Consider the following 26507-nt stretch of genomic DNA (forward strand, 5'->3'; position numbering starts at 1 on the left):
ATTTTTGTGAACCTCCGAACAGCTTGGGGGAATCTGCTTTTCAATGAAATAGCTGTGGGCACTCTGTGAATTTGATGTTCATCATTAAAAAACAAGTCCAGACTGCTTGGCAAACAGAAACATGCACGAAACCATTCAGGAAGATACACGGGTTCCTTGCAGAGCCATCTTGGGCATTTGTGTGTGTCTGGTAGCTGGCTTCTTGGAAAACTCTCCCAGTTAATTTTCCTTCATTAGCTGCATTAGAACATTAAAGAGGATCTGTTGCTCTTTCAAAGCTAAAACTTCTAAGCTGCCAAGCTGCTGACTAGAGAGATAATTAGCAAGTGAAATGTTCAGTGTTTTTAGTCAAATTATGCTCTTAATAGCATTGAGCTGTAAGAAAACATGATAGCGAAGGACTGCAACCAGCTGGCTTTTTTTTTTTTAAAGATCAATAGCAGTTTGTTTAGAATAGCAGATTCGACTCTGTGAAAACAGCAAACATTCAATATACCCTTTTTGCCTGCATGATACATGCTTTAAACAAACACACTTGGTTAAACATTGCCAATGGCTTGAAAGCATTCATATTACAACAGGAACAAAGGATCAAAAGAGTCATGCTAATTACAGAAACAACCTGTGCCTTCCAGAGGTTTCCGAGTCCAGTCTTTCTCTTCTTCCTCCCCATCCCTTGATGCTTAACAGAGCGGAGCTGCAGGAATTATTCCCCAGGAAGCTCAGCTCTCCACCGCAGATGCAATGGATTTATGCAGTGGCCGTGATCCTCGGACATCTGTGTCGGTGTGACGACAGGCAGTGTGCATTTGTTCCATGTTTCTGGGTAAATTTAATTTCTGCCTTCATGGAATGCTGTGAAATGCTTTGTCAGGGCACGGACGAATCTGTCCATCACCCCCAGCAGATGTAGGTTGTTTCAGTCCCACCTATGAGGAAACTAGAGAATTTGGGGGAATGCATACATTTCCTGAACCCAATTAAATGATAACCCATCTATTCCCGCACATTAGATAGGAACGACTGTTTCCAGCATCACGAAGACCAGCAGTGCTTGCCTGCCATGCAGCTGTTCAAGATGAGGAACCGGTGAGAAAAAGGTGGTAGACCTTGCCCAGTACATAAGCATGATTAAATATGTTGGGATTTGAAGATGGGCTTTTAAGGGTTCCTCAGGTGGCCTCTTGACATGGCCTGGTGGTGAGGGGGGCAGCCAGTTGTTTGGAGGCGTAGCTCTGAGATCTCTGAGCTGAGCCTTTGGAGGCCGTGCCCGTGGCCAAGCCCCTTGCCGGAGGCATGGAAGGAAGGGCGCCAGTCTCCTGAGGACACCAGGGGGAAGAAAAGGGGGTGTGGTAGGGTGGAGAGGGGGCGGCATTGTCTCAAGCATCCTCTCCTCTCTTTGTCCCTGGCTTTTTAACTAGGTGGCTGACAATGATAAAAATCCATGCAGGAGGCACACCTCACCTGGGCTGAGGGTGGGGAAGATGGGATTATGCCTTCAGCGGGATTCTAAGACAGCCTTCCCCAGACTGGTGCCTTCAATAGAGCCTGGACTTCACCTTCCCAGCCAGTGCAGCCAGATGTGCTCCAAAACATGCAGAACGCACCAGCGTGGGGAAGGCTAGTCTAAGCCTTCTTGAGGGATGGATTAATTGGGTTTCCCTTCTTCCACATTAAATCTCAAATTCTTTCCTTCCTGAGTATAAATATCCCCACACCCACAGTGTTTTAACCCTACCTTTGCCCTTTATATGTAAGGATTTTCCAAGGCGAACTAACGTCAAGATGCCAGGAAGAGCGGAGGGTTGCAGGAGCTTCTGCTTCATGCCAGGTCTGACTGCTTGTCCATCAAGGGCCACACTTCCTACACTGGGGTCTCCAGCAAAGGTCTTTCCCGTGCATTCATTTTAATTTGAAGACAGTGGGCATTTCAGCTGGAAGCATCTGCATGTAAAGCTTTGACTGTTGCTGAGCTGCAGTCCGCCTTGTTTCATGGGAGCCCCTTGCAGGAAGAGGGGAGCCTTCCTTTCATGTCAGGCTTGAGTAAAAATGAAACAGGCCTGCAGGGCACAATCCTCCTTTGCTTGTGGACTATGCAATGTTAATGAGGTATCATTTTCATGACATGCCATGCAACAGGTTGGAATTTTTTTTCTTGGAGCAGAACCATTTCCTAAAAATGGAAAGGCAGTGTCATTTTAATTATTGAGTGGCTGAAATGTTCATCTGTCAATATCTTAAATAGTTTCAAATGGGCTCTTTCTGTGCCTGGCCTCAATTGCATTTTTGCTTCATAAATACTGCATCAACAAGCGTCCGTTGGAAGAAATGGCAGCCTACCAATGGCTTCCAGAGTGGGGTTGGATGCGACCTCCTTTTCCCAGGAGGGGAATTGTTTCAGCATAACAGCTGTGATGAGGCACAAACGACTGTTGCATTCTTAGATGTCAAGATTTTGTTTGCCCTGGACAGAAGCCAAGGAATGGGAAGAATATCCTGTGGTTAGTAGAATAAACATTAATATTTATTTATTTATTTAATCATGCCTCTCTGCCAAGAAGTGGTACTCAAGGCAGCTAATAATAAATGCAATAAAGTCTTCATTAAAAGGTAACATAAAACAAAGCATTAAAAAATAAAAACACAAGACAGCCAGTAAAATCGCCAGAAAAGAAGCACCAGAAAAGAAATACTCTAGTTCCTTAGTTTTTGTTCTATTTGTTTTCTATTTATCTGAGATATTTCTTCACCTGTTTTTGGCCTTAAAAAGAGCTGATGAGCTAGTCTGTGAGATAAAACGCCACCACAATTTAATACTAATGGAATGATTAAAGCCTTCTTTTGCAAATTAAAAACCATTCAAAGCTTGGCAGAACAAACGCTTTTGCGGCCCACCTAAAGTCATCGGAATGAGAGCTGGTCTAACTTCCCTTGAGAGTGACTTCTATAGCTCACATGTCCCTGTGCAGTGTTCTCAAAGGAACCTTTTTTTGGTAGTGAGGCATGCAGCAGAAGCTTGGAAAACAATGGTATCCTATTTTATGGATAGATTCTGGCCCTGAGTTGATCTTAGATCTTCTGGCCCTACATTGTTGAGGACTTATAGGGAGATACCAGCACTTTGAAGTGGGTCTGGAGTCAAATCAAAGGCCTGTCCAGCCTGTCTAAACAAGAAGCACCAGAAATCATCCAGGCTACTGTATTTTGCACTGGCTGCAGCTTCCATGTGCTCTTCAAGGGTGGCCCTACATACAGTATGTTGCATGTTGGGAGGCGACCAAGGTATGTCTCATTGTGGCCAGGTCCACCTTCTCTGGGAAGGCACATGGCCGGTGTGCCAGTGAGAGCTAAGCAAGGTGCTCCTGGTCATGCAGCACCCTCTGTGCATCGAGGAAAGCCACAGATCCAGGAGCACCCCAAAACTATGAACTTGATCCTTGAGATCAAGGATCTCCTCCCAATGACAGTTGCCTTGTTTGCTGACCAGCCACACCTCTCTCCTGTCTGTTCAGCCATTCTAAGATCATGTTCCCTTTTATAAGCTTCACGCACTCTGCTCTGATTTTTCTGAGCCTTGGCACTCAGCTCTTCAGTGACCCTGCTTTAAACAGGCGGCCATTAATTTCTTCCTCTCCTGCGCCTTTTAATACCAATTATGTGGAATAAAGGCAGGGCTGCATGTCCTGTTGCTACAGTCTGCCATGCCACATCGAGTTTCCCTGTAATAAGTAACCTTTCAGGCCAATTGTTGCCCGTGCATCTCAATGTTTCGTCATCCAAATACCTGCAGAGTCACTTCATGACAGAAGCTGAGCTACTTTGGAGGACAAGAAATAGAAGTAAGATGTGGGAGGCACCTTTGATGTTAGGCCTGTTTGGGATCATGAAAAGTGAAGTTGACTGAGATTTTCTTACAATGCTTTTCATATAATACGGTAATGAATAAAGGGTTGTTTGAGAGGGTACGGTTTTTGTGCAGCATGTAGACATTGCAATATCAAGGATTACCTCATCTTTTCCCCCACTTTCCTCTTTCACACTCAGTTATTTTCTTCTCTTCTGCTTTTTTGCATATTAGAGTCTCCTATTTTATTGCATGAATTGCAAGTGTGAATATAAAAAGTTCACAAGAACACCAACAGTATCCAAGAAGGAGAGGCTTCTGTAAGTTGCAAGCCCAACAATTAGAAGGTTGATTTAAAAGAAAACAGGTGGGATTAAAATGGTTTCAAACTGCTTTCTGTTGACATGTTTTTAATGAAAATTATTAACGCATGAACCAGAAGCCAGCTGGTTCATTGCCACACTTGCTAGACTGTATGGTGCTTTCTCAGGTACATCAAGGGTGACGTTCATCGAATCTACTTTGTTGTTGTTATTCGCTGGAATCTCAAGGTCCACCAACTCAGGAGCACAATAGTGAATCATGGTGAACATACGCCTGCAGAATTAAGGGACGTTGTGCCTTGGTTCAGACCAAGAATTGGTAGGCAGTTTCGAAACTGTCTTTGCAGTGGTTTCATACAATCACCCCCCCCCCCCCACACACACACACTCACATGCACCCTCAACAACCCAGTCCTGGTTTCGTCCTGCGTGCCGGCTTCATTTCAGCAGCCTAATTTGGGGGCTGGAGAAGCGTTTTGTTCTTGTCAAGTCAAACCCTTGCGGATCTACTGCCAGTCACTGAGAGATCAGTGGGTAGATCCGAATCTACCTTCTGTTCACCCCTGATTTAACATGACATTGATTTGCAAAAAGTAGCGAGTTACGGTTTAGTGGAAAATAAAACAAGTTAACAAGGTGAAACATAAAGGCTGGATTATCTTGGCACAGAATGTATTTATTTTCCTGTATAGAACACTGTTTATATAACCCAGTCTGGCGGTACCAGGCATGAAAAGACCACATTCTTGTTGCTGGGGGGCAAACAGGAATAAAATGCATAATCCTAATATTTACTGGAGCAACAAAGCATGACTACTTAGCAATTTCTGCAGGAACAAATGGAAGACTCTTTTTCTGCAATAATAGATCTGCACGTAATCCCTTATTTAAACATGGGAAGGAAGCAGTTAGATTTACTAACAAACTCTAAGCTTGTCTTATGCTTTTTTTAATGGTGTGTGTGTGTGTGTTTGTGTATAAGGGAGCAAAAGTACCCTCTAGTTTAAATAAGCAGCATGTATCCAACCCTAACTTCTAAAATTACTGCACTGGAATTGTCCTGTGGATCGTAACTACTGAGCATGAGTATGGGATTTAAACTTTCCCACCCAGCCACCCCTCCAGTTTTCTACCCTGTTGTGGGGTGGGACTTAAGGGGAAAAGACTAGGTGGAACCAAAGGAGGTTTTTTCTTCCTTGTCTGTGCTGAGGTAGGGAATGAATTTAAACATTCAGTGGTTGGCTGGAATGGCTTACCTCCATCTCTCACATGTATGCATGATAGGACCTGTCTGGATTAAAACCTCACCTGGGGAGGGGAAAAAAGGTAGGGTCACATCGTGTGCGCTTTTGTGATAGTGTGTAATTTAGCCCCGAGAGACTAGGACATGCCTCTCTGGGACCAGATGTGCCTCTTCTGGGACGGGGCACAGCTGGTGAAGTGAAAGGTTCCCTGCACACTAATTCCGTGTGCATGCAGGAGGGACAGCACATTCCTGGAGCACTGAGCATCTGTGAACCTGATCTTTGCAAGGGACTCTTTCCAAAACAGGTTGTCTGTCCAATCCTGCCTTAGCTTACTTGCTGGCCAACACCACCTCTGTCTTGCCTGTAGATCACATTCCAAGACTTTGCTCCCCTTTCCAGACACAGCCAGCTTCCTGAGCCTTAAAACTCAGGTCCATAATGACATTGCTAGATGGGAAGTCATGCAGTGCTTCCTTTCCTGCCACTAGCAATTTTTCCCCCGACCCACCTAAACCCTCATAAAAAGGTATTTTATACATGCATCTTCACTAAGTTACCAATTTTTGTGGGTTTTGTTTATTAATGGGCTTAGCAAAGTGTCCTAGTTTGCCCAATAAAAGGCTTTGCTTAGTTAGACCTGAGCTCAGAGCAAAACAAGCTTCGGTCTTCTCCTCCTCCTGGTTTCCTCCGGCGCTTTTGGTTTCTTGGCCTGTGGTCTGTCAGGCAGCAAGCAGATTTGGGGAGGTGAAGGAGCAGCGACTTGTCCACAGGCAGCACATCAAGGGAGCCATGACGGGATGTCAGGGGCCCTGTGGGGAGTTCAAGAGTGGCTTCTGGCTCCCCACCAGGTAATGCCTGTTATGTGTCCCACCATGGACACCATGGCGTGGAGTGATGCCATGTCAGGGGCATTGAGGGAAATTCAAATGGCAGCTCCTTGGCCTGTGGAAAGGTCTTTTAAGGCCGTCTCCTGGTGGTCCTTGCGGGTGGGCTTTGCTGAGGCACCGAGGCACGAGAATGGCAGGCCCGTCCTGAAGTTTCCTTATTAGCACGCAACATTCTTTGTCCCTAGGCCACGTGCATCTTTAGGCCAATCCATCTTCTCTCTTCATTTCCTTAACTCCATATTTTCCCTGGCTCCATTTCCCTCCTCTGCTTTATATTTCTCTCACTTCCATGTATTTAAATCATTTTCCCCACATCTTCCAGGGACCCCTGAAATCTGTAGGGCAGGTGGACTGTAACTCTTCTGTGGAACCCATGTGGTTCTTGCACAAGTCTCATGTTTAATCCCCAGGTTTTCCAGTTAAAGCAGCCTATCCCAACCTGATGCCTTCCAGATGTTTTGGACTAAGCTCCTATAATTCCTGCCCACTGACTAGATTGTCTCGGGCTGATGGTATTCCAAAACATTTGGAAGGCACTGGCTTGGGAAGGCTGAGCAAAAGGATCCCGGTTTGCCTGGACTAGGAAAGACCTCTACCTTGAAGAAACGTGTAGTCGGAATACTGGATTACATGATCCAACAGCCCATCTATAAGTAAAGCCCTTTGCCTCTTCTGTTCCCTTTCCTTGCTTCCAACTTCCCCATCCCTCTGCTTCTGCCTTCCTTGATTGCTTCTAGCTGTCTTCCCAACGGGTATCCTGCAATCCATTTGTATGGGTTTGGGCTGTCCACTGTGCCCCAACTGTGCCCTTCACTTCGGCCTCTGAATTGCTGACCTTTAATATTCAGCTTCACAGCATCCTCTCCCTCCCTCACAAGTTAGCACGCTCATGGGCATTTCATCACACCCAGGAGCTCAGCCAGTGGCAGGGGAGGACGGAGCCAGTAGGAGATATGCTTTTCTTTTTAAAGCTGTGATAAAGATGATGCTCCACCCCAAAGATTGGGTTTAGAGTGCCCCTTGTTCTCTGCAATGGGTACAAACTGGTCATTCCACTGAATCCAGCTCTAGTTCTCCCAGGACTGTGCAGTGGTGGAAGTCATTAACTTGGTGTTGCTTCCATGAACTGCCCCACTTTTGCTGGACCTCCATCTGAGTTGCGGGGACCTTTTCGTTGGCTTGCCTGGTCTCCATGGCTTATTGATATTTATTCTCTGTTTTTTGCTTCCTTTGTCTCCCCTCTTCTTTCTGTGCTGGCAGCAAACACTGGAGATGAACCTCACCAACCTGGTTAAACGAAATAGTGAGCTGGAAAACCAGATGGCCAAACTGATACAGATCTGCCAGCAGGTGGAGGTATGTGTTGGCTCACGAACGCACGGTGGTGGCACAGGGTCTGTCGGTGTCCATATTCTGGGGACGGGCTTGGCGACCACTTGCTGAGTGTGCAGCCAGAAGCAGAGGAGAGCTCCATGGTCGCGGGCTGCTTGCAAAAGATTGCTGTGGGATGCAAGCACACGGAGCAGGGTGGACGGTTGTGCGATGTAATCAGGCAGAGCCGCCTTCCCCAAGCTGAACCCCTGCAGATGCCTTGGACTACTTGACCCTGCTGGCTGGGAAGGACAGAAGCTGCCATCTAACAGTTCTGGGAGGCAACGGGTTGGGGAAGACTGTGATAAAGCACATGCTCCAGCATACGACAGTATTTCAAAGGGGGAAAGCGTCTTCATGTAGAAAGGTAGCAAGCCAAAGGAAAGACAGCTTTCCAGGCGAGCAGCCTCTTTTGAATATATTAGCATTGCTAAAAGCAGGGAGATTTTAGCATGGTGGAGCACTGACGTACACGAGTCTGCTAACTGCAGTCCAAAATAGTCTCCTGGACTCTATATCAAATAAACTAAATTGATTGATACGCATTTAGTGCCAACAGGATGAGGTTTTGTGTAAAAGAGCCAGCCTGAGGGTGCCCTGAAATTGCAACAATTTGACTGGCATTTGGTTTTCCAAGTGGCAGGTCTGTGGCAACACATTTGGTGACTTATTGATTTATTAAATCTATAATAATTCCAGCATTATTGCCTATAGCATCTCCGACTTAGAAAGGGCTGGAAAATAAAGCAGAACAATTAAAAAAGGAACACACAATAACATTAAAGCAATATTCAGCTGAAGGTTGCTAATATTCAGCCAAATATAACTGTACTTATCTGGCAGTGGAACACTGCTAATATAAGTGTTAGTTGGATAGGTTAATTTTTATTTATCAGATTTCTGTGCTGCCCATTCGCTGATGTTCTCTTGGAGGATTACAAGACAACGTTTAAAACCAAAAAATACAATAATATAGTATAAAACATAGAATAAAACTATAGTGGGAGTTCCTGATTAATTTCCACTGGGATTGTTCTTTTTTTCTGCTAGTCTCTTTCAATGTAGCTTTAATTTTGTGCTGTTTGTAGGCTGCCTTGAGAATCCATATTTATGGTTGTTGAAGGCAGGCTGGAAATGTAAAATAAGCACCACAAATAAACTTCTGCTTTTGCATCTGTGTCAGCCACAGCTTTTCGCATGTCCCCATCCCCTTGTCTTGCTTCTCCGTATCAGCGCAGTACCCGTTTCATGTTCACCCCAGTCACTTTCCGCCTGTTTGCATCCCCTCTCTAGTGCTCTGCCATTGGAGGGCCAAAGTACATGTTAAAAACAAAACGGGCTGGGTTAAGAGCACTTATTTAGAAGATGAAACAGCTGCTAGGCCCAAGCCATTACGTGCTTCCAATCCAAATTTGTAACGTGCGTGGGTAGAGCTTCACCAGCTGAAGTTCCCCTTTCCCCTCCCACAGCTGTTTGGGAGGCGGATATTACCTGCAGAAGGGTGAACCCAGTCTAGGCTGAAAGCACATTCCTGGATAGTCCCCATGAAATGACTTTGCTTTCTTCCGTCATTTGTCCTTGTTGTCTTCCAAATAAAAGTGGTGGGTTTAACTATAAAAAGAAAAGAAAGACTATCTTAATGCAACCTTTCCAACCTGGTGTTCTCCAAGTGTTTTGGTTGTTAGGGCTTATTAGAGTCGAAGTCCAAATCAGAGGGAAGGCACCAGAGTGGGGAAAGCTGGCCTAATACACCACCTGGATTGCAGAGTTCTTGCAAAAGAAACAAAATGAAAAGCAACTTTAGCTTGGCCCTTTCGTAAGCCCCAAGTGACATCTTGTTGGTCAGTGCTGGCCTGCAGGCACCCTGTTTTCTTCCATATAGGGTAAGCTTTTGGACGTTGTCCATTCTGGTATTTTGGGACTCTTGGACGGGCATCCTCAGTGGCCCTCCATCAGTGAGGTGACCTTCTCACCCCCATTGTCACCAGCTGTTGGATAAAAGGCATAGAAAACTAGCAACTTGCCTTGAATCCCATGGAGGAAAAGTGCCCCTTTTTTGTCCAGGAAGGCTTTGACAGTCTTTTTCAAACTCCAAGGATGCTGGTCAGGCACCTTTATGCTTGCTTTCCCAAGGGTATCTTCCCCTCCCTTCCTATCCACCCCCAGCCCTCTCCTTCCATCCAGCAGAAGCAGAAGCCAAGAAATCTCTGTGGCTATTAAGCGGCAGAAACATGGTTCCATCAGCAAAGATCTCTCACCCACTGCATCTGAAGGCAACAAAGCACTTTAATGCCTTATTCCTTCCAGAGGCTGAACAATTAATAGTGAATTAGTTCACTGCTTTGTTTACTGAGGCAGTGGAAGAGGAGAAGCTATAGCAATTAGTTTCTTCTTAATGGGCTATTGATTTTCAGTTACTAAATTAAGAAGTGGTTCTTTGAACAAGCTTCTTTGTCTTCTTTTAATAATGGAAGTAGAGATACTGATCTATGGCAGTCAGTATGTGTTTCAGGCCACAGGCCAAATCCACCCATCTACAGTTCTCCAGATGACTCCTCCCCATCTCCCTGACCAACAGTTTTTTGGTTGTTGTGTGCTGCTCTCTCATACCACAACACAGCCCACCTGCATTGGTTCTCAACCAAAGCCTTATCTTGCAGTGAGAGCAGCTGAGAGCAATTTCAATATCCCACAGGGTTCTAGGCATAGTACCAGGTAAGCCGCTTTTGTTCAAAGCCCACTTGGCGGGGGCCTTCCACAAATAGTTTGCTGAAAGGAAGTTTAATGCCTCCCTCCTTGCTCATTCTGTGGTCCCTTGAGGCTAACTGGAAGAGGTGGTAGCAAGGTGAAGGCAGGAAGAAACTGGTACCTTGGAGAGCTCCTGCTGACTTGCGCTATTATTATTATTATTATTATTATTATTATTATTATTATTACATTTCTATGCCGCCCCTTGCCGAAACCTCGGGGCGGCTTACAACATGATAAAATACATTGAAATACAATAGTACATAATAAATTACCATTAAATATAAAAATACAAAAAAATACATTGATTTACAAATACAAAATTAAAATTATCAGTATAAAATAAAAATATAGGAGGAGAAAGAGAAGGAAGAAGAAGTTGCCCCGGCCAGATCATATGTTTTAACAATTGAAATGATGTTTAAATAAAAAGGTCTTTACCTGGCGCCGAAAAACCAGTAACGACGGTGCCAGGCGGACCTCTTTGGGGAGTGAATTCCATAGGTTGGGCGCCACCGCAGAGAAAGCCCTCCTCCGGGTACTTACTCTCCTAATTTCTTTCATGGAGGGTTCCCGGAGAAGGGACTCTCTCGCAGATCTCAAAGGGCGGTCGGGCATATACGGACGTAAGCGCTCGTTCAGGTAGCCAGGACCCAAGCCGTTTAGGGCTTTGTAGGGCTATCCAGTGTCTTTCTGTGTATCAGGAAAACAGAGGACATTGTCTCAGCAGGGAGCCAAAGCCAACTGAAACCTTATGTAGACTGATAAGACCTATGGTGGTGGGGTCCATTCTTCCTTGCCTGGTGGAGCTAATTGGATTTTTAAAGTCCCTCACCTCATTTTGCAACCTGAGATTTCTGGAGAGACAGAGGGACTCTGAATCAGAGTGTGATGACAGGGCTGCGTTATCTGGTTAGGAAGGTCGTGAATAAGACACTGACTGTTCCAGCACTGATGGAGTAGCCTGTACCTCACTGCACACTCGATGGCCCAAGAGCTGGAGGTCAAGACCCTGCCCTTCCTGCCCACTGTTTCTCTCCTGCAACTGCATTCTGAACCCCATATTGGTGCCATGACAGACCTCTAGGGTTGAAACCCTGTATTTCCATCATAGCAAAAGGTTTGTTAGGGGTGAGCAGAAAGAGGCTCATTGTGCATTGGCTGACCAGCAGTGAGTTTCCATTAGGCTACATGCTGAGTGCTACACTTCTTGCAAAATATGTTCGGTCCAGTCCTAGGAGGTACTGTGTATTTTCTTAGCCCTTCCCTACTATTCCCACTGCCTTCCCCTGGGAAGACGTTATGTCTGCAAAGCATAACCATTCCCTCCCCATAGGAAAACTACAGTTGCTCATGCAAAGCCCCAGACCAGACAAGAAGCTCTGCTGAGCTTGCCCTGGCTTGGAGGGTGCAGAGGCCAGCCTGGGAGGGTGAGTTGAGTTCGGAGCCTAGAATGCCACTGCAAAGCCTGCAGCTGTATGGATCACCACATGGGACTGCTGCAGGTGGGGCTGAGGGTTCTTGTTTCTTGTCCTGCTGGCTCCTGATGCGATCTGAGTTTTCTCAGACAAGAGAACAGCAACCTGCCCAAAGCTTTGCAGCTGAGCCATGATTTTGACAGGATCGGCCCTGCAGCTCCCTGGTCCTCTTTCCTCTGGTCTCCCTTGCATGCATCTTGTTCCTTGTCACTTCATTCTCAGTCATTTTCAAAGCCGCCTCTGAGGTTAATCTTTCTCCTGCTGAGACTTCATCTTCCAGCTGCTCTGAGTCCTGGACCACAAAATGCCATTGAAGGCAGCATTGCATTTCTGCTTACCCAGCAACTTGATCAAAAGTGAGGCAGATAAAAGGGATCCAGGAAGCTTATTCCCTCCTTAGCCTTGCTGAAGCGGCAGCCTAGCCAAAGTGGGGGGAAAGGTTTTTCTCTCTCACTGCTTGTGGCTTTTATCTGTACTTCTGAAGTCATTTTCCTTCTGGCAACAATGCTAGACTTTGCTTTTCTGTGTTGCTTGTGGCAGGTGGAGAGAGGGAAAGGATGGACCGAGCTGAGCTTGGATAAACTGTGTTTAGTAGTGTTTTTAGAGGTAGAATTGTCATATGTGCAAGGGGTTGGAATTCTGAGGAGGGGGCACAGCTGAAGAGGGATGGTTAACCTTCCCCTCCTCCCACGCAGTTCTCCAAAGCTGCTGTGTGGGGGAATAAGGCTTTGAAAAGATGCGTGCCAAATGGCTCCCCCACCACCATGATTGCTTTGCGAAGACAAGAAGCAGCTGGAGGAGAGAGGGAGAGAGCAGGGGGAAGAAGGGGAGAAGGAAGAGAAGGGTCGGTGGGTGGGTGGACGTGTGTGTGTGTGGATGCATGCATGCATGTTAAGAGAGGGAGAAAGGGGAGGGTATTTGCTCTAGCCTTGTTCTCTTTTGGTTCAGTCTGCTGCATGGAGCCCCATAAGAAACAGTTTGACAGAAAGGGTAGGAAACAGAAGTTGTTCTGAATGCCATTTCTTAGCGTTCTTAACCACTGGCCACACTGGCAGGGACTTCTGGGAATTAAATCAAAACACGCCCACCTCTGCTCTAAAGTGTTGCCTAGCCTGAATGTTGATGCCATCTTTCAAAGCCCTGAAGGCGCACTCCAGCTTTGGAGATGACCCAAGTGGCAACCAGAAAGAAGGGTCTTCTTTGTGGCGGTGCCCCATGTGTATTAATGTATTCAGTTCTGGTATGAATCTATCAAGCTGCCAACAACTTGCAGGCAGGATATTTGAGAGAGCACCTTCTCCCTTACCCAGCTGCCCAGAGACTGAGGCTATTGAATGGCATGCCCTTGGTGGTCTCCGTGAGCCCATGGCTCACTTGCCATCCACTCAGAAAAGAGTCTTTCGTGTATTGGCTCAGTTTCTCTGGCGTTCCTGCCTCTGAGGATTAGGCAAATTCCAGCCTGTTCTGTTGCTTTTAGTGCATCCTGAAAGCACTTTTATTTTAGGAAGTGTTCCTTGATTGAATATTCAAAGGTTCATTGATAATCCTGTTGTTAGCATGTTATTTACTTATTTTGTCTGTTTTATCTTTTTATTGCTTATCAGTTTAGAATCTGTTTAGATGTGAAATGATATATAGATGTTGTACTTGACGAGGATGCATAGAACATCATCCTCTGATGTGCAGAACATAATTTAGCTTGGCATTTCAGCTAAGCTGGCTTGTCAGAGAAGCTTGCTGTGATCCTGAACCAAATCTGTTTCTGGTGCCAGGCAAAGACCATTTTATTTGCTTGGGCTTTTTAATGTATTTTAGATTTGCTCATGGCTTAACTGTTCTGCTTTTTTTCATAATTTCTGCCATTTTTCTATTTTTATTGCTTTTAAAGTATAAATAGCAAGCTTTGTCAGGATGTTTTTAAAGAGGAAACAATGAACACATGGGAGCCAAAGGGGGGGCAGCCACCCCCCTCAGAATGGTGCTAGAAAATGGAACTTTATGGAATAATAAAAAGCTCTTAGAAATGCCCCATGCATAAAACCTTTGGAGTGGAGCAGAAGAGTTCTGCTGTTTTAGTCAATTATATTGTGGCATCTGCATTTTTATTATTTTTATTATTAATTGCAAATGGCTCAGGAAGTATTTAAAACTGAAGGGCAAGTTATTAAAATATTTTAAATGAAGTAATACGCGCTGCCTTCTAATGAGCCTCCTTCCCACACACACAGAAGATAATTCAGTCTGGAGTCTCAGGGTACCTAACTGCTCCACTGCAAGCAATGAAAAATTTCTGAATGAGGTGTTGCTGTGAAAGGCCCAGCCAAAGGCTCTTTGTGTTCTGGTCTGCCCGCCATGGCAAGCGCTCAGTGTCCTTGCACACAAGGGAGACCTGGGTTACAGGACTCCCCTGTGAATCAGTCTTTACAGCTTTTGAGGCAAGTCAGTTTCCCGGAAAAGCAGCCATGGAAGAAGACACCCTGGCAGAAAGCTCTAGGTGATGCTGAAGGCAAGCTCATGGGTTTGTTGTTCCAACAAGCAGCCGATTGGGACAGAACCTTCCGTTGGGCTGCCTGGGTATCAGTCTCCCTCGACTCCTTGCAAGCAGATCAGCAAAAGACTTTCTGGCCCAAGTCTTTAAAAGGTTAAAGCTGGCCAGCCAGGCTGGCGTTGCAATACAACAGAAGAGTATTGCGGAAGTCAATATCCAAAGAAACAAGCAAGGTTAGAATACCGGCTGTTAGAGAAATGTTTACCAGTGGCTTCTGAACTGAACACCTTTCCTTCCTCTCAAACTAAAAAGAGCTGTCTACCTTCAGGGTTAGGCTTGCGGAGCTCTCACTGAGAGGATCTGATGCTTCTCGGTTGCTCTGCAAGCCATCCAATTGGAAGGATGATGCCAAGGCTTGGTAGCACTGGAATTTAACTTACAGTGCCCACCCCAACCCCAAATGGAAAAGCACCTCTTTTCCACCATGCGTCAGTCATACCGTTTGCCTTGTTTTTTTGCTCTTCTCTGGCTAGGTGAACACAGCCATGCATGAGGCCAAGCTGATGGAGGAATGTGATGAGCTGATGGAGATCATCCGTCAGCGCAAGCAAGTGATTGCTGTCAAGATCAAAGAAACCAAGGTAGGACTGTGATGCATTGGAAGAGAATCGACACCCCAGGGGTGGAATGATGGCCATCCTCATACCCACATCACGCTGTTCTGATAGGTCTGGCTGTCAAGAAAAAAAGATGTGCAAATTATTGGCAGCGGCCACCAAGTACTTAATTGGACTATTATGGGTACGCAAAGTCACATTCCCCCTCCTTTCCTAAATTCATATTATGCCAGTTTAATTAAATGTAACCCTTCTGCAAGTTGGATAGTTTTACTATCGTATTCTGTAAAATCAAATACTTGTTTCCCCCATAAGCTAAAGTGTGAAAATATACACTTTGGGAGAGTTTCATATTTTGGGAAGATTTGTGCATTTGGAGGAGTTTTCAAATTTTCTTAGCAACAGATTACTGCAAAATTCAATTCCCTCAATGAATGGATGATGGAACAAAACTGCTTGAAATCTGCTGAATGCTGACAAAGTGGATTTTACAACCTCTGCATATCTCTATGAGGACTGTAGAGTTGCAACAGGGGTGCAGCACCAAAGGTCTGGGGTCCAGGCTGGCCCGCCTAGGGTCCTAATCCAGCCTGCGTTTCCCCGGATGGCCCTGCCTGCTGCTATGCGCAGGGCTCTCTGCCCTTTCCCACTCAGCCGAAGCACAATTCTTTTCTTAAAGCCTAACAGGTTGCAAAGCAGAATACATCAAGGTAGCCTTCTCCTTGGGATGTGGGAATAATGGTCTCACACAGAGACTCTGCCTGGTGGACAAGGTTCCCCCAGGCCTGTGCAGCCCTTCCACTGTGGGTGAAAGTTGCATTCAACCACAGGCTGGCGGTCTTCTTCCCAAGGGAGGAATCTCTCGCCCTGTCCTCATGGACACAGCTGGTCGGCTGGCTTCATGGGGCCACTCCTGTTCTGGAACCAGACTCCCCCATGGGCTCTCGACTCGGCAGTCTTCCCAAGCCACTAGTGCAGGTAGAATATCAGCAATTTGCCTGCCTCCTGATACTTCTCTCACCTGGGGGGACCCAGGTTTCCCGTCAGGGCAGGCAGCCCCTTCGCCAAAGCATGCGCTCCAGCAAGGAAGGATTTAGAAGCATGGTGTTAGGTCCGGTCCCTGTGCAGAGAGGCTGTTTGCTAGCACATGTGCTGCACGCATCCATCCTTTTGAGGCTGACCTTCGTGCCTTCCTCCCCAAGCTGGAGAACGAATAATTTGCTAGTTATCATGAAGTTAGATAAGCGAAGGATTACAAAGCACGACTTCAAAGACTTCAAGGAGCGCTAACAAAACTATGCATACCATTATGATGAAATAGGAATAAAGAATGGAGGCCTCTACTACCAAAGACTATAATTCCAAAGCAGAATTGGAGATCACATCAAATGGATATAGGCTTGGATTATAAGCACATTTATTAAGAACTGAGCCCCACCGGACACAGTGGGAGTTGCTGCTGAGCCAATGGGCTGGGGGTGCAGCGTGATGCTGCACTCCCTTGGATGTGTCCCTGTGTGTCTGGCCTCAAAAGACGCTTCATTAAATGTGTGTCTAGCACACTTTAGGGACTGCAGGTGGCGCAGTGGTTTAAACCGCTGTGCTGCTGTGCTGGTAGATCGAAAGGTTGCCGGTTCGAATCTGCACGACGGGGTGAGTTCCCGTTGCTCCGTCCCAGCTCCTGCCAACCTTGCAGTTCGAAAGCATGCAAACGCAAGTGGATAAAAAGGTGCCACTTCGGTGGGCAGGTAACAGCATTCCGTGCACCTCGGTGTTTAGTCATGCTGGCCACATGACCACGGAGACTGTCTGCGGACAAACGCTGGCCCCCTCGGCCAGGAAACGGAGATGAGCATCGCCCCCGAGAGTCAGGCATGACTGGACTTAATGTCAAGGGGAAACCTGTACCTTTAGCACAGTTTTAGACTAGGCTATGTGCCCTGATCTGGATCAGGACTCTTTCATCAGAGGCTGCTTGAACGGGGGTCCTGAATCCACTCTGGAGCAAAAGTGAAGAAATGCAGCAGCTGGATGCTCATTTAAATAAAATTTGTTTCCGCCTTAAGTTCCACTGAACGCAGTAGGAGTTGCTGGCAAGTAAACATGTATAAGATAGAGGTCAAGCTGTGTGTTTTCCAAATATAAAACAAATTCTAATTGATCCTTGGATATTTATCCTGAGCGGAAAGAGATTGAAGCAGGTAAATCAGCACAGCAAGGGAGAAATTGCTTTCAAGGGCCTTGAGCAGAGCAGTGGATATGCCCCAATTTCACAGGAAGCACAGAAAAATGGCAGATTACATGTTGTGCTCAGAATTTGGCTGGCAGAGCAACTCAGTGTTAATTTTAATTATGTTTCAATCACCATAATCAAGTTTCTAGTCCTTATGACTGCAAATACACTCTTAATATTGCACTGATGCTATCCGAGAAAATCTCAGAAGATGGAAGGCTAACTGAAGATAGTCAGGGCTTGTGGGATGGCCTTCAGTGCCCTGCTGATTTTCTCATATTGACCTACCATGGCAAATAGAGCCAGAATAAAGTAAGAAAGTTTGCATAGTGATTTATTTATGTTGTAGAACTCAGTTTTTCTCTTCCTTGGTGCATCATTTTTTGAAAGAAGAAAACATGCACACGCACACCAGCCTGGCCTTGAATAGAAGACATTGAGAAAGCCTGGGCATCATTTGTACAAGGTTAGCTTTGAATGGTGTAGAGGGAGAATTAGGAACTAGAGGTTGTGTGTATGAGATGGAATAACATCTCTCGGGCATCTGAGATGCTTGGAAGCTGCATTCTAATGAAGGGCAGGGTCAAAGGTGGGTTCAGAAAAATGAACATATCATCACATTTTAGCTTAAAGCTCTTCCTGCCAGTAACTAAGCTTTAGGAAAGGGATTTCTTCCCTCTAGAATTCAGAAATGGTGGTTGGAGAAGAGGGGGTGAGGCAGGGGAAGGGACTGTAGCCTTCCCAGGGTCCCTAGAAGACAGGGTTCGGTCTGAGGTTCAGCCTGCTTTGACATTTGAGCGGCAGCTTGCTGAGCCCTGTTTGGGTAAGGAGACCACGTGGCTCTTTGTAGGCAGAGCACTGCCTGAGATATTGAGACTCAACTTCTGAAATCCCGGAAGGGATGAGGGCCTTCTGTGGTGAGCAGGGACTGCTGGACCTCTTGCCAATCACCTTCGTGCCACGCCAGGCCAGGTGTTTGCAGCCTCTTCTACCTGAAAGTTACCTGAAAGCCCCCGTGCTCACTTTCCCTTCCGTTCTTCTGAACATTTTCTTGATGAGTCTGGGCATAAACGAACCATCTATCAGCCCATTAAGTCCCAGCAGGAGAGTCATTTCCTTGTGCAAACAGCCATTTGAAGTTTGGTCTGCTTGCTGCTAGCTGGAATGATAGCCTTTCCTTCTTGCCTGGCATCAGCTTTGACGTTTTTCAGTAATGATGAATGAAGGTGAGCAGGGAAGGGTTGGCAGGAGCAACACCAGCAAACAGAGCCTGGCAGCCTGGAGGAGAGAGGGATGTTAATTGCTCTGCACAGCTGCACTGTACTTGTCTCCTTTTCTCCCCGCCACACGGAGTTTCTCTGCTCCCTCTCCCTTGCCAACGTCACCAGATTTTGGTGTACAAAGAGCCCCTACCCCCGCCTTCTCCAGGCTTTTTCACCTAATTTCCAGGATGTAAGAGAAAAGGTCATAGGTCCATGCACAGAATACTTGCTTTGCATGCAGATGGTCTCCGTTTTAATCCCTAGCATCTCCAGCAGGGCTGGGAAAGAAATCCTGGAGAGCCATCACTGGTCAGTCATACCTGCCGGATCCCTTTTTTAATTGGAGGTGCCCAAGGAATGAAACAGGGACTTCCCGCATGGAAAACGAGCCCTCCGCCATTCTTCTGCTGAGAAATCCGTCCATACGCTTGCCATTTCGGAGCTGGAATCCTTCGCTGGGGTGCTGGATGCTCTTGCTGCTGGCAGTGATCTTCCGGGAGATCGTCAGCCTCCTGCTTTTGCAGGCACCCTCGGGGGCATTGCAGTGTGCAGGACGAATGCTCGGTGAATTTGACACCAGCATTTGCTCCATCTCAGAGTTTGAATCAGACAAGCTCTGACATATGGTGGCTGACTGCGTTTGTATGGGTGTGAATTTCTTGCTAGTTGCATCTGGCAGGGCCATTACTGGGTAGCATGGTTTCCCCAGGCCAGAGTAATGGCAGAAATATCTGTCATAAATCAAGCTGTCATTGGGAGTAAACGCACAGCTTTGGCTCAGAGCACATCTCCCATCAGTATATCCTGTATCTACTTTTTGTGCATTCTAGAGAAAAGGAACCAGGCCCCGTGGGAAGTTCTGTTTGTATCTCAAGTCGCAGCTCTGAGTTCTGCGGCACCTGCTTCTTTGGGGCATTTCCCTTTTGCATGGGGAAATTCACTGCTTGGAAGTGCTCAGTTTGTGAGGGGTAGCGAATTAAGGCTTGGTCCCTTTCTCTGGTCAGGTATGGCTTGTCTGTCTATGTGCCATCAAGTCGTCTCCGACGTAGGGAGGCCCCTATGAATGAAAGCTCTCCAAAATGTCCTGTCCAGGACAGCTCCATTCATCTCTTCCAAGTTCAAGGCTGGGGCTTTCTTGATGGACTCCATCTCTTATTTAGTCTTCCCCTTCTTTTGATTTCCCCTAGCATGATGGTCTCCTCCAGAGAGTCTTGCCTTCTCATGCTGTGTTTGAAGTATGACTGCCTCGCTTTTGTCAGTTTTGCTTCTGGGGAAAGCTCTGGCTTGGCTTAATCTAGGACCCCCTTGTCTGTCTGTCTGTCTGTCTGTCTGTCTGTCTGTCTGTGGGTCCAGGGTCTTCACAAAGCTCTCCTCCAGCACCATATTTAGAATGCCTCCATTTTCTTCCTATCAACTTTCTTCACTGTCCAGCTTTCACATCTTTACATTGTGTTTGGGAATGCCATAGTGCGGATGATCCTGAGCCTGACCTCCAGCCAAATATCCGTTCACTTCATGATCATTGCTAGTTTGTTCCTTGCTGCCCTTCCGGCTCTCAGTCTTCAAATTTCTTGGCTGCAGTCCCCCTTTGAACTGACTGCTGAGCCAAGGTGTGTGAAATCTTTTACAATTTCGATTTCTTCAGGATTAACAGTAAGGTTCTGCGATTCTTCGGTGGACATGATTGTTGTTAATACTCAGCCACAGTCTTTTGTCCTTTTTTTCTTTCACGTTTATCAGGAGTGTTTTCACATTGCAGCTTTCTGCCACCGAGGTGGTATCATCTGCATATCCCAAATTAGGGGTGTTTCTTCTGCCAAGTTTCACTGCTTCCTCTGATTGCAGTCCTACTCACCGTATGATCTGTGTATGCATTGAATGGAGAGGGAGATAAAATAATCCAGCGCTTACTTGCTCAACGGGCAGAGAGCCAGCAAGCTAGTCAACCGTGGCATCTTCTGCTCCTGGTCTTCACCACCTCTCTTGCCAGGGCTAGGTAAACAAACAGCTTGCAGTGGTGCAGAGGCAGAGCGAATCCAGGGGTGGGGGGGTTGCAACTGCCATCTGCCAGGAGGTGGGCCTCAGCAGGTTCTAGTCATGCTTAGTCTCAACACAGGCCCTAGACACCATAATTTTAGTTTTGAAGGTGAATGCCTTTTCCAGAGTCCCTCCAGGTTGGAGGTAGTCACAGGGAGGGAGGGAGAGAGGGAGGATACTGCCTGTGTCCAGACTTCAATGCCATTTGCTTGTTTGGGAAAGCGTTGTAGCTCAGAGGGTAAAGCACATGGTTTGCGCATAGAAGATCTCCCGTTTAGCCCCTGATATTTCCATCTAGCAGCGGGGGGAAGTCCTTTCAGAAATCCTGGAAAGCTGCTGCCAGTCAGTGTCCACAGTACTAAGCTAGATGAACCCCTGGCCCAAGTTGGTACAAGGCAGTTTCCTGTGTTGCTAACTGGGATTGTTGGATGAGTCCCCCTTGCTTTTATTAATGTCAGCAACCTGCATGTGGATCAGGAGTATATTAAAAAAGGAAAGTCCAAGCCGGAGCAGTGCGGTGGGGTTGCACCCTGGGAAGTGGTGGAGGGTGCTGGTGGTGCTGATGCACATTGATATCAGGGTGAGGGTTAACTGTGCCAGTCCTTGATGGAAACGACAGGGAGAGAGGGGGAGAGAGAGAGAGAATGAGAGAGAGGCGGCAGCATTTCTTCCCATAGTCATTCATTGCAGGGCATGCCGTCCTTCCATCACTTGTCACAGAGGGTTTCAAACTGACAAGCTGCCCTGGGGCAGCTCCTCTGGATCAGATTTAGAAGCTGACAAGGAATAGCTGTTATCGTGCAGCCTCGGTCAGGCTCTGAACCGAGCGCCAAAGAGTGCACGCAGTTGTGGGAAGCAGTGGGGCCAGGCTGCTTGTGTGGGGTGAGGCACCAGCAGTGCTTTCCTTTCACAAGCGCATGCGATGGTGGCAAAGAGAGAGATGTATCTCTGCCTCTTGGCATTCAGATTCTCCAATTGGTGTGATAGTCCAGATAATACATTCTCTTAGATGTGACTTATTGAAGCACCGCATCAGCCAAAGGACACAGCAGAATAATGTGTACCATTTATAGGGTGTGTGATAACTGCCTTAAGTACTTTTCCTTTCTTTCTTCTTTTCAACAGAAGAGTTGAGGGATAAATGTTTTAAAATAGAAAGAATTGCTTTATAAATATGCCAATTACTTGGTAAATGTTCTTGCAGTAATCCTTACAGAGTTACTGTGAGTTGGGAAGTCATAATTCTACCTGTTCTGCACTGGTCAGAGTCACACCTAGAATACTGTGTACGTTTCTGGGTGCCACATTTTAAGAAGGATGTTGGCGGTCTGGATCCATACCCAGAGGAGGGTCACAAGGTGTGGTGCCTAGAAACCACATCCTCTGGAGAATGGTTGAGAGAACTGGGTATGTTTGATTTGAAGAAGAGAGAATTAAAAGGGAGAACTTGGTAGGAACCTTCAAGGAGCAAGTGTCCTGCAAGTTGTTGTCCATTGCTCCAGTGTGTGGAAGCAGCAGGGAAGCAGATTTCAACTGAACATTAGGATAAACTTCCTGACAGTGAGAGTTAACTGGAAACTGCATGGTTTGTCTCAAGAGGCGGAGGGCTCTTCTTCACTGGAAGTGTTTTAGCTGAGATTTGACACCTTACAGCCAGGGATGCTGTAGCTGGCTCCTGCCCTGCACAAGGGTGGACTGGATGATCTCTAAGAATGTGTCCATCTCCATGGTTTCCTTTGTGTTGTTGAAGAGAGGCTGATGTCGAGAGAAGGATAGCTCGGCTGAGGGTGCCTGGAGCAATTTGTGGCCAAGATTTGAACTGGAAACGTTCTGATTCAGAGCATATACATTTGGCTGCTAAGATCTGCTTTAGGAGATGAGGTCTAAGCTGTGTGTAAACTATAAGCTACTTGTAAATTTTTGAATACCAGATAAGTGTGAGTGCCGTTTTCATCTGCAAAATGGTGCAAAGGTGGGGAGGGAAGCCTGCTCCATCACTGTCAGTGTCCCAGTAGCAATGCCTCCTGCCTCAGACTGCCTTCAAACTTTCAAGGAACCGTTGCCACTCCTGTTCATGAATAGCCCGTATCATGGTAAATTCAGCCTTAAGCTGGAAGATACACATTCATTGTTTTGAGAAGTGGGGCATTTTGTGCCCGAGTCCATAAAGGAGGGGAGAATTTGCTTCCTTATTTTATGTTTTTAATACCTTCCTTTGACAATAATAGGGCTGGATGGGGTATTCCCCTCTTGCAGGAAACCCAAGGAAGCTTACATAATCCCTTTCTCTCTGTTTATCCTTGCAACCATGCTGTGAGGTAGCATCACTTGAGAGTCAGGAACTGGTCCAGAACCACCCAGTGAATTTCATGGATCGAGCGGGCAGAAGGGGAAGGCTAAAACTCAGATCTAGCATGTCCCAGTCCAAACATTCCCAGCATCACACCACTCTGGCTCTCGGTTCACTTTCTCCCACGGCATGCTTCTTGTGTGCGAATCTGCAAACTTTTAGGAAGTCACTGGACTCCCAGAGCATCCCGGGTGTGACCATATCAATTCACATTCCTCTATCCATAATGGTATGGATAAGGCGTGCGTGTGTGTGTGAGTGTCTGCACGTACATGCAAGCATTCATGTCCGGGATTTTTACCTCTTTGAAATCTTTTTTTGCTTGGAACAGACCCCGTGCCCAAATGCCTCTGGGCATGTACATAATTAACTGAACATAATGAATAATTAACACAGAAAATGCAAGATAAAAGAGGAAGATCAAATGACAGAGATCCAACTTGGATGCTCTATCCGTAAGGCATCTGAGGAAGGATAAAACATGAAGGTTGGTCAGTCCAAACCAGCTCAGTGAAGGCCAAATTTAAATGGCACCATTCACACAGTTGGCACTTTGGTCAGCATTTGAGGGGCTTTGCTAACCGAGTAAATGGTATTGTGTGCACTGTGAACCAGATTAGGATGGTTGTCCCCAACCCCACAACTTTAGGAGTCTGAACAAGATCACTTTAATGTTGCAACTTGCTGTTTGCTTTTAAACATGAATGGCATTACATATACTTTGGCCCCAAGATAGGCGAGAAATTGGCAAAAAACTCGAACTCCGTGCTGCATTTGACTCCCTCCCCCTTTCTTCCCTTCGTCCGAGAAAGTCATAATTAGCTACTCATTGATTTTGTTTTGTTCTGGCAGAAAGATAGATGAAATTCATCTTGCCCTGCAGGTGCTGCGTAGCATGATTGATGTTTGCCAAGTAGCATAAAGCAAAACAAGGGACCGGACAGGACCCTAGTTGTCTTGTTCCTAGTGACAACCTAGATCAGCCACCCCCAGTTTGGTGCCCTCCAGATGCGTTGGCTGGCTGGGGAATGTAGGGCCTTGTAGGCCAACCCACCCAGAAGGAACCAGTGGGAAGCTCAGTGGCAGAGCAGGCCCTTGGCAGGCAGAAGGTCCCAGGCTTAATCCCAGCTTCCTCTGGTAAGGCAGGAAAAGGAGCCTGAAGGTTTCTCAGACACTGGAGAGCGGCTGGCAGATGGGGTTGACAGTGCTCAGCTAGACGGAAAAACTGGCTTTGCTCAACCTAAGGCAGCTTCTGTGCTCCTGTCATCCCTTGATATAGTAATAGCGGTTGCTCCAAATTCTGTATCCACTACAGGGGGAGACCTTGTCTGTGGTGGTCTCCTCACTTCTTTTTTCTTCTCTTCTTGAAATGAGGGCCTCCCAGGGTAGGCTAGCTCCCTATTGTAGCTTTTTGATGCTTATATCACTGCCTTTCCCCTGCAAGAAGGCAACTTCACTTCTGTGCTTCCACTGATCTTAAAGAAATAGCTTTCTGAACTGCCGCCTTAAGAGGCGCATTTGGTGGTGGCCCAAAAGAGGTCTTCTTGGTGGCTTCTGCCATGCTATGGACCTCCCTGGCATGGGAAGCTCATTTCACTGTCTCATTTCAGCTTCTCTGCTGTCCTTTTGCTCGTTTTATTGAACCAAGCCTTGATTGTGTAAGTGAGTCTGTTGGAGTACATTGGGTTTTGATCTGCTATTGTTGTGTTTTAAATTGTGTTGTAATGAGTTTGCTTTATTATTGTTTTAATCAAGCTTGATTCATGATTGCAAGCCACCTTGAGGGCCATTCTTCTTGGTGGGAAGGTGGACACATATCAAAGCAATCAACAAATGATCTAGGTGTGTTCGCCAGTGTATCACAGCACCTTACATTACAGTTGCCTTCAGGCTCTGCCTGCTAATGGGGTTTTGGTAAGAAGCCTTTGTCTTTCTCTTCAAGGTGATGAAGCTGAGGAAGCTGGCCCAGCAGGTCGCCAACTGCCGACAGTGCCTGGAGCGGTCGACCGCCCTCATCAACCAAGCTGAGCATATCCTGAAAGAGAACGACCACGCACGGTTCCTGCAGACAGCAAAAAACGTGGCTGAGAGGTATTTTCTGGAGGGTGTGCAGCATAATTTCACACGTGGGTGGGTTAGGGATTCCTGATTGGCCCTTGCCCCTACTCTTCTCCCCAAAGATAGCATGACTCACTGCACTGTAAACTCATAGATTTTGTGCAGAGTCATGTTTTTTATTGTTCACCATCTCTGATGCACTACAACTCTATCATCTAAAGAAGAGGACTGGGAATAAGGCCAGGATAACCCAAAGGAAATATGGCTGTGGGGCAAAGCCTCATAATTCTGTGACTCTCCTTACCATCAAAGCATTGAACAGGATTTAAAACTGTGGCAAAACAGTCTAGAAGGATAGGCTGTTAGTAGCCAGTAGTCATGATAGCTAGGAATGGAACTGCCTTCTCTTGAAGCAGTGGTATCCTAGATTATCAGAAGGTGGGGACAAACAGATAACTGACTCCATATTGACCCACCTATACACCCACAAGAGTTGTCCAGCAGACAAGTGTCAGGGACAGGATACGAGCGATGGACAGACTTTGTCTGGTCCTGTATTGCAGTGCTCATATTGTTAAGCCACTAACAAAGCCCATCTTTGCCAGGGGAATCTGTGGCCCAGCAAATGTGTTGGCTCACGACTTCCATCAACCCGCACTATTGACTGTCCTGGCTAGGGCTCGTTACAACTGGAGGGCCACAGGTTGCCCACCCCTGATCTATGCCGTTCGAGTTGCAGTGAGCCACATTTCCGTGCAGCTCAGGAAGCAAGCACCTGCTCTGCATGCAGAGATCCTTGGCTGGATCTCTGACATCTCCAATTAAGAAAAAAATACATAGCATTTTCTGGGAAAGGGTTCTGCCTGACTCCCCAGAAAATCACTGTATTTGCGAGAGTAGCAACAGTAGGTGAGAAGGAGAAGCTGTTTCATCTGGTGTGAGGCAGTATCCTATATTTGGAACATATGAAGGATTTAGACATACAGCTGGTAAGTTTTCATAGGAAGAGATTCATTTGTGACCCAGAGAAAGCAAGGAGTACAAACAGAAGGAAGGATTGTGAGCAGTTAAAGTAAGGGCTGTCAGAGGCATCTCAAATGATTCTGGATTTATTGGGGTCCTCCCCATGGATTCTACAGTGGATCAGTTTTCCCAGATTACATGGATCTTTTTTTCATTTTGCATAGTTTTTCCCGAATATATTGGACTGAAAATATGCAAAGTGTTTAAAAAGTTGTCAAGAATGCTAGAATCCCCCTATAAAGTGTGCAAACACATGTTTTGGGGTGATTTGCACAAACCCGAATACCTACAAATGCATTCACACAAGTTTTGAGCAGCATGTTGATGGACTGACAATGGAGCAAAGGCTCCTGAGAGTGTGCAAAGCTTTGGTGGTTTTTGCTCTGTTTGCAAAAACAAAGTCCACCCCATTTTGATTTGTTTACCTCCCTGTAGTGAACAACACTGGTGTTGATGATCCCAGCTGTTTGCTCCCCTGCCGCTTTTTGGGGGAACAGCAGGCTCCCCTAAGGAGAAGCCCAGTTACTCACTAGCCACAGGA

The 26507-nt window shown here is 46.4% G+C and overlaps 1 protein-coding gene across 2 annotated transcripts in view; it reads left to right on the top strand.

Annotated features, from left to right (window-relative positions):
* The window catches only part of LOC123022105 (probable E3 ubiquitin-protein ligase MID2), a 155632-nt gene that overhangs the window by 109221 nt on the left and 19904 nt on the right, over positions 1 to 26507 (top strand). For both annotated transcript variants that reach the window (XM_044427526.1, XM_044427527.1), the window contains 3 exons: positions 7562 to 7657; positions 14920 to 15027; positions 24828 to 24976. In XM_044427526.1, coding sequence (XP_044283461.1) covers positions 7562 to 7657; positions 14920 to 15027; positions 24828 to 24976 — 353 coding nt within the window. The remainder of the gene's footprint in view (positions 1 to 7561; positions 7658 to 14919; positions 15028 to 24827; positions 24977 to 26507) is intronic.

The sequence above is a fragment of the Varanus komodoensis genome, unplaced genomic scaffold (genome assembly GCF_004798865.1).
Source record: "Varanus komodoensis strain SLA01 unplaced genomic scaffold, ASM479886v1 scaffold18_3, whole genome shotgun sequence".
NCBI lineage: Eukaryota > Metazoa > Chordata > Lepidosauria > Squamata > Varanidae > Varanus > Varanus komodoensis.